The 8,179-nt window shown below is 33.6% G+C and overlaps 1 protein-coding gene across 1 annotated transcript; it reads left to right on the top strand.

The window, feature by feature from the left end:
- Positions 1-225: 225 nt before the first annotated feature.
- On the top strand, positions 226-7,884 carry LOC111919082 (kinesin-like protein KIN-7D, mitochondrial). The gene is made up of 25 exons (XM_023914690.3): positions 226-980; positions 1,102-1,199; positions 1,317-1,406; positions 1,527-1,579; positions 1,657-1,722; positions 2,005-2,058; positions 2,197-2,256; positions 2,395-2,473; positions 2,568-2,635; positions 2,719-2,775; positions 2,863-2,967; positions 3,053-3,157; positions 3,264-3,371; positions 3,458-3,589; positions 3,661-3,828; positions 3,929-4,087; positions 4,186-4,323; positions 4,410-4,529; positions 4,620-4,670; positions 5,325-5,372; positions 5,499-5,645; positions 6,034-6,747; positions 6,969-7,101; positions 7,197-7,320; positions 7,411-7,884. Exons 1-24 carry the CDS (start codon positions 625-627, stop codon positions 7,280-7,282), a joined length of 3,195 nt encoding a protein of 1,064 aa, XP_023770458.1. The 5' UTR covers positions 226-624; the 3' UTR covers positions 7,283-7,320; positions 7,411-7,884.
- The last annotated feature ends 295 nt before the right edge of the window (positions 7,885-8,179 follow it).

Raw genomic sequence — 8,179 nt, 5'->3', positions numbered from 1 at the left:
TCATGTGGAAGCAAATCAATAGACAAATTACGTTAAAAACAATGTATGAAATTAATTATCCAAAATAAATGCTAACAACTAATCTAGGAACCTATATATGACCTAAATCAGTAAAAAAAAATAATTTATTGTGATTAGAATAATAATAAAATAATAAAATTCCTCACTATCTGGCATAGTTTGCCTAGATTTTTATATAAATTTAATTTACTCAAATTTGAAAATAACAATAAAAAAAGGAAAAAGAAATCCTTCCATCGTTCTCCTCCCCACCTCTCTCTATTCATTTTAGGGATCTCTTGCTCTCTCCTCACTCTCTGCAACTCTCTTCTTTGTCTTAACGAAGAAGATATACTCACTATCTCTCACGCACACGCACACACTTTCTCTCTCTATACGTATAGATACTCACATTGTTACTTTCTCTCTCTAGAACACCTTCTCTCTCACTCACACAGCATAAAAATATTGGAACAATGTCATTCACTTTACTAACTAATCACCATGTGAGGTTCTGACAACTCTATCTCTCTCTCTCTCTAGCTCTCTCTTTCATATACTTGTATCTCACTTGATATTTGGCGGATTCCAATTGGTTCTTTAATTTGAGAGCTGGATCGGTAAATGGCAACTTCTTCATCAAGAGGAAGAAGTAGTTCACCTTTCCACCACCGGAAGCCATCAAGTCCTTTTTCTTCATCTTCATCAACGTCTTCTTTTAATAAGCAGCTCATTCCTCGCTCCTGCTCCTCTTCCGCAACTACGTCGCTCTACGGGGCTTCTGGTAACGGTTACGGTTCCAGATCCATTACTCCTGGTGTGGCTAGGTCGGATTCGATGTATTCCAAAGGAGGTTACGGAGGCCGGTCACCGGTCGGTTTTCCGTCTGCTGATGAGCTTATTGGAGAGCCGGTTGATAGTATGCCGAGATCGGGAGGAGGTGATAGCATTTCTGTAACGATTCGGTTTCGGCCATTGAGGTAATTTGATTTATTGATGGATCTAAAATTGAATTTAGATCTATACCTAATCTCGATTTTAGGTGAGTTAGGGTTTTGAGAAAACGTCGGTGACGTAATATCTAATTTGTTGATATTGTAGTGAACGAGAGTATCAGAGAGGAGACGAGATTTCTTGGTACGCTGACGGAGATAAGCTTGTTCGAAACGAGTACAATCCAGTGACCTCCTATGCATTTGGTACGCAATATGGCTTTCTCCATTAATCAAGGAAACAGAAGAGAATGTATGATGATGAAAACTGAATATTGGAATCGGTATTTGATACTGTTGATTATGTTTATGATGACATGACAGATAGAGTTTTTGGACCCTCTGCTGTCACTCAGGAAGTGTATGAAGTAGCTGCTCGACCTGTTGTGAAGAATGCTATGGAAGGAGTAAACGGTGCGTTAGAAGTAGATCAAATTAACTAATTCAATTGCATTCATTCCTTTGTTATTTCTGATTCATGTGGGATTGGATGAAACACTAATTGTCTGAGCTAATGTAAGACTGCTAATGCAGGCACTGTCTTTGCTTATGGTGTTACAAGTAGTGGGAAGACACATACAATGCATGTAAGAGAAATTGCTACTCCTGTCTCCTGTGATATTATCAGTTTCAAGGGATATTTCTGATTCAATGATCTCTGCAGGGTGATCACCATTCTCCTGGAATAATACCACTGGCTATAAAGGATGTTTTCAGCATTATTCAGGATGTAAGTGTTTCTCAACACCATATTAATAAGATTTGAAGCGCATTGCAACTACATACACCCATGTAACATCCCTTTGGTTCATGATTGTGATGCAAGTCATGTAACAATTATTCTTGCCTGTGAGTCTGTCCTTTCAGTGTCATTTTGTGTATGTGTTTATACGTGTGTATGGGAGTATGTGTACGTGTATTTGATATATGTACAGAGTTGTGCCACACTTGGTTTATTATTGACATTTCAGGAGCACATATGAGTAATAAACTCTCTATATTCACATTGCAGACTCCAGGAAGGGAGTTCTTGTTGCGTGTATCATATCTTGAGATCTACAATGAGGTTAGTAACACATTTAGATGACCACTTGCAAATTAATCAAGAAGCAAAATTCACTTCATTATGCACTTCTCACAGCCAGTATCATGTCACTACTGAAGCTTACCTATATTATCTTGTTATCCTATACTATTTTGCCAGGTCATCAATGATTTGCTCGATCCAACTGGACAAAATCTGCGTGTTCGAGAAGATGCACAGGTTCCTACAGTAAACTATATACAATTTAGTTCTAAAAGTTGATTTTTTAATCTTTTTTCCATCTTGGTCCCTAAATATAGCTTTAGATATAAATATATGTGTGTGTATTCTTAATCATACTACTTATTTCCTTAATAGGGTACATACGTTGAGGGTATAAAGGAAGAGGTTGTTTTATCCCCTGGGCATGCCCTTTCTTTTATTGCTGCTGGTGAAGGTACTGTTGAAATTTGAATCTTACCATGTGCCAAATAATATATTTGTGTATTAATTGTAATCTTTTATTGACTAACTTTCTTTATATTATACAGAACATCGCCATGTTGGTTCTAATAATTTTAATCTGCTTAGTAGCCGTAGTCACACAATATTTACTCTGGTATGTATTAATATCTAGCCTACTAGTCTATTGATAACCACTTTTTACAAATTTATCTTTGAAACATGTATTTGAATTTACAGATGATTGAAAGCAGTGCCCATGGTGATGAGTATGATGGAGTAATATTTTCTCAACTTGTATGTACCCTTGATCTTTACTATCCTTTACATAATTTTATTACTGTTGTATCATCTATTCATGTTGTTTTCTCTAATCTGTTCTAGAATCTAATTGATCTTGCGGGATCAGAAAGCTCAAAAACTGAAACAACTGGATTGAGGAGAAAGGAAGGATCTTACATAAATAAAAGTCTTCTAACCCTTGGAACTGTAAGTATTTTTATTTATGCTTCTGTAGTTGACCAATTTATTTATTTCATTTTGTTTGGGAAATTTATTTCAACTGGATTTGCAGGTAATTGGGAAGCTTAGTGAGGGGAAGGCTTCTCATGTTCCATATAGAGATTCCAAGCTTACTCGCCTACTACAGTCCTCATTGAGTGGCCATGGACATGTTTCAGTAAGTATAAACTATAAATAAATCATAATTAGTAACAAACATTTAATTAAATATATGCATTACACCTGATAAATCACTTTATTTATTTATTTTTAAATCTTACCAGCTTATCTGCACCATAACTCCAGCTTCTAGTAACATGGAGGAGACACACAATACATTAAAATTTGCAAGCAGGGCAAAGCGTGTTGAAATCTATGCTTCTCGGAACAAGGTCTGCTATGAAATAAATTAACGTCTGATATCTCTTTCAGAAAATTAAAAAAGAAAAGAAAATAATAACACAGTTTAATTTTCCAGATTATTGATGAGAAGTCTTTGATTAAGAAGTACCAAAGAGAAATATCAGTTCTGAAACAAGAGCTTGATCAGTTAAGACGTGGGATGCTTGTAGGTGTTAATCCTGAAGAGATAATGACCTTAAAACAAAAGGTATTGTTTTATTTATGGTTTGGGTTTATTAAAAAAATAAACAGATTTATTGATTTATATATGTTTAATAGTTAGAAGAAGGACAAGTAAAGATGCAGTCACGCTTGGAGGAAGAGGAAGAAGCTAAAGCAGCTTTAATGAGTAGAATTCAAAGGCTCACGAAACTAATACTTGTTTCTTCAAAAAACACAATTCCCGGGTTAACTCATCAAAGGAGTTTCTCTGCCAATGAGGAGGATGTAAGTTACATGACTTTTTCATTTTCACTATTTTATATATCTATAGAACTCGAGATTAATGGTTTCTTTTTTTTTTTGTTTATAAATAAATATGTTTCAGAATAACTCTCTGCTATTGCAAAGTGATAATCTGAATGATACTCCATCAGAAATGTCTCATGAACTCAAACACAGAAGAAATTCCAGTAACTTATCAGCTGCAGGTAGCACTATCACTGAGTCAACTCAAGTGGGTGACCTTGCTGGTGGTGGGAAACTGGTAACAATATGTTTTAAGATTATCAATTTATGTGTAAAATGTCTGTGTCTAAACTCTAAAGAGGTTAATATTGATTTTAGTATTTTGTTTATTTATAGGGTGTAATCTCGATAGATCAAATGGATCTTTTAGTGGAGCAAGTTAAAATGCTTGCTGGAGAGATAGCATTCAGTTCAAGTACAATGAAACGTTTAGTGGAGCAGTCTGCAAATGATCCCGAAAGCTCAAAAACTCAAGTACTCCCTCGTTTCACAAATTATGAAAATAAATTGTTTTGAAATTTTGCCATATGATTTGAGGATAAGTATTTATATTTCTACAGATAGAAAATTTGGAACGTGAAATTGAAGAAAAGAGAAGGCAAATGAGGGTCTTGGAGAAACAGATTATTGAAAGTAACGAAGCTTCAATTTCTAATACATCATTGGCTGATATGCAGCAGGTAGTCTCACTTTTCAGTTTTATTAAAAGCTTGTAATTTTATGTATTCATCTGCAACATACAAACATTTCTTTCTGTGTGCTGTTTTTAGACAATGATGAGATTGATGACTCAATGTGATGAAAAGGGTTTTGAGTTAGAGGTACATATGCTTTTTAATTTTTCCTTTTTACACCTTTTTACTCCAATCCAACACCATTTGTTGCACCAAAATGGTGTAAAGGAATAACATAACACCAAATTTGGTGTTATACTACTCCTTTGTACAATTTGGTCCTTCAAGTTGTAGTTTATACATTTTTAGTTAGTTTAAGTTTTATAGTTATATTTCAAATCTAATATTTGTTACTTGAATTATTATGTTATATATTAAATTATATTTTAACTAATCATATGTATTAAATATAATCTTTATGTTTCAAATTTATACATGTAATTTTTTCCATTTAACAAAACGTTTGTTTCAATATAATAATAATTAATTCAATTTTATTATATACGAATAATTTATTTGGTGAATATAATAGTTTAATAATGTAATTTATAAAGTAATTGTAACAACAAATATGTAAGAATAATTTGTCAAAAGCGAATATGCATAAAGAGTATATTTAAAAATCTATATACGTTAGAAAAAAGGAATATAATTGGATTATTCTTTTTTGTGTAAAAAATGGAGATGAATCACTATTTGCACCAAATATTACATCATTTTTGTGCAAAAAAGGTCTTATATTATTTTAATTAATTTCATTACAATAATACACTTGTGATTTTTGTTTCTCTATATCCACAGATAAAGTCAGCAGACAATCGCATCCTCCAGGAACAATTGCAGACCAAGGTATATATCGAGATTTCATTTGTTACAACAAAACATTTGTCTTAAAATATCATCCTCTTGTACTCTTTATTTCAATTATACATTCATGTTAAAATATATTCTTTTGTACTCTTTGTTTTGTTACAGTGTATAGAAAATAAAGAACTGCAAGAGAGAATCACACTGCTCGAACAACAACTGGCTGCAGCCAATAGTGAGAAATCCCAGTCATCATCTGGACAGAATGTACCCGAAGAATACATCAACGAGTTAAGAAAGAAAATTCAGATGCAGGTAATTTCAGGTTCTAATTCCAAGTTAGAAGGAATAATAAGTTTTAGTAAATTACATTTTGGTCTTCGACTATATTTGAGTTTTGCAATTGTGTTCCAGATAAGTTTTCTCTTTTGCAGTTTTGGTCATTATTTGAGGTTCTTCCAAAGTAAAATGACTACTTTTGGTCCCTGAGTATAGCTGGTTTTTGCAATTTTGGTCTAAAATATATTCATGTTTGTAATTATGCAGTTTTGGTCCCAAATCATAGTCATTTTACTTGTAACAGGGAACAAAAAATGCTGCAAAAACCTCAAATAAGGACCCAAGTTGAAAAATCAGTTTTACTCGGGGACTAAAATTGTAATTTACTCATAATAGTTTTTATTGTTTTGCATACTTTGAACAGGAGGTAAAGAACGAGAAACTAAAACTGGAGCACGTTCATATACTAGAAGAAAACAGTGGATTATCAGTACAAAACCAAAAGCTATCAGAAGAGGCATCTTACGCAAAAGAACTAGCATCTGCTGCAGCTGTTGAACTAAAAAATCTAGCTGGCGAAGTCACCAAACTCTCGCTACAAAATGCAAAACTTGAAAAAGAATTAGTCACAGCTCGTAGTAATAACCGAAAATATAACAATGACACCACCACAAAACCCGGTCGAAACGGAAACGGAAACGGAAACGGACGGTCGTTATCTGGTTCTGGTCGGGTCAATGACTTTGACCTTGACCCAGAAGATCTGAGAAGGGAACTAAATGTAAGGAAACAAAGGGAAGCGAGCCTTGAAGCTGCTTTGGCTGAAAAGGAGATTATAGAAGATGAATATAGGAAAAAAGTTGAGGAGTTGAAGAAGAAAGAAGGGGCGTTGGAGAATGATCTGGCGAATATGTGGGTTCTTGTTGCTCAGTTGAAACGAGAAGCAGGAGTAGGAGGAGGAGGACATGTTGTTACTGATGCTAATGTTAATAGTGAGAGAAATGAAAATGTGAATGAAGTAAGAGTGGAAAATGGTGATTTCAATAATCAGGTTCTAAAGGAAAGGCAAGTTTTGGATGTTGTTCAACAGGTTGTGCATGATGTGCCAAAGGAAGAGCCCCTTGTTGCTCGTTTGAAGGTATTATTATTATCATTCTAAAACCATCCAAAATGGTTAAACACATTTTTACTTTTCCGGTGACCTTCATTAATCAAGTAATAAAATATTTACTAAATTCAAAATTTCATATTATACATTCAAAATATTAAAAAAAAAAAGCAAATAAATTTGATGTAAAAATTGAGTAGTTTTGGTACTGGGTTGGAGATTGTGTAATAATATAATGAATGTGGGATCAGGCTCGAATGCAAGAGATGAAGGAGAAAGAGCTAAATTACAATAATGGAAATGGTGATGCGAATTCTCATGTATGTAAAGTATGTTTCGAATCACCAACTACAACTATGCTTCTTCCTTGCCGCCATTTTAGCTGTAAGCTCAATTGCTTTTCATCCAACATTACCTTACCTACCCTCTCATCTATAAAGTTAAATCTAATCTTTTTGTATATATTTTTATTTTTGCAGTGTGTAAATCTTGTTCAGTTGCGTGTTCCGAGTGTCCGATTTGCCGTGCCAAGATTGCTGATAGAATTTTTGCTTTCACATCTTGATATTTGCATTTTACCCCCTCCCCTCCCCTCCCTCCAAGGTATTATTGATATATACCAAAACCAACTCTTGCTTTCTGTTTCTGATGCTGATATCATTTGTCTAATATTTATATGGTTTTTTTATGCAGATTTGTGATAATATTCACCTCAACCTCACCTGCTGCCTGGTTATATTTTGTGTTGCTTAGTGGGTGTCATTCTTTAATTGGTCAAGCTGTATGTAAACTACTACTACTACTACTACTACTACTACTAGTGTTGAAAAAGGTATACTACTACTACTCTATTCTCTTTTCCAAATGGATTGTAAAATTAGAATATCTTCTTAAATAGAAACTAACGGAGGTCACACCTTTGACCTTTTGTCATATACTATAATACATTGGTAACCCACATTAGTTGGTTGTACTGCCACTTCCTTTTTTCCCACCCTTCCCCTCCACAATTATTACTCTAGCTTTTACAGTTTATTTTTATTTTTTAGCTTCTCTTTTTGGTTTGGTTTGTGTAGTAGGTTGTAGAGGAATGTTTGTTTCATATAAATGTACTTTGTTATATAGTCTATTTTTTATGCAAAAGTAAAAATGCATCATGTTTATTCATTTTCTAGCTTTTATGCTAATTCAATTCTTTGATTATTCATTTACTAATCTTGTTCTTCTTAGAATAAATGCGACCTTGATATCTTATGACTACGGCAAATAAACTAGTTTGAACATTGAACTGAACTCCACCATTCGTTTTTCTTAAATTACTTACAAATATACAAATATGATTATCTAAGAATCAATCTGTGAAATGTTCATGATTCATTTGACTTAACTGGTGCATGCATGGGCATCCAACTCTATACCTAGAAGATAGAAATTTAATTTAATTTATCTATCTGTCCATTCT

Source organism: Lactuca sativa, chromosome 7, assembly GCF_002870075.4.
Source record: "Lactuca sativa cultivar Salinas chromosome 7, Lsat_Salinas_v11, whole genome shotgun sequence".
Taxonomy (NCBI): Eukaryota; Viridiplantae; Streptophyta; class Magnoliopsida; order Asterales; family Asteraceae; genus Lactuca; species Lactuca sativa.
Note: the sequence above shows the minus strand (reverse complement) of the source record. Positions and strands in the feature narration are given on the sequence as shown.

Coding starts and splice junctions, on each gene's coding strand:
- LOC111919082 (XM_023914690.3), top strand. CDS start 625: ATGGCAACTTCTTCATCAAGAGGAAGAAGTAGTTCACCTTTCCACCAC. Junction 3,829..3,928: donor TCTCTGCCAATGAGGAGGAT/GTAAGTTACATG, acceptor AATATGTTTCAG/AATAACTCTCTGCTATTGCA. Junction 4,088..4,185: donor TTGCTGGTGGTGGGAAACTG/GTAACAATATGT, acceptor GTTTATTTATAG/GGTGTAATCTCGATAGATCA.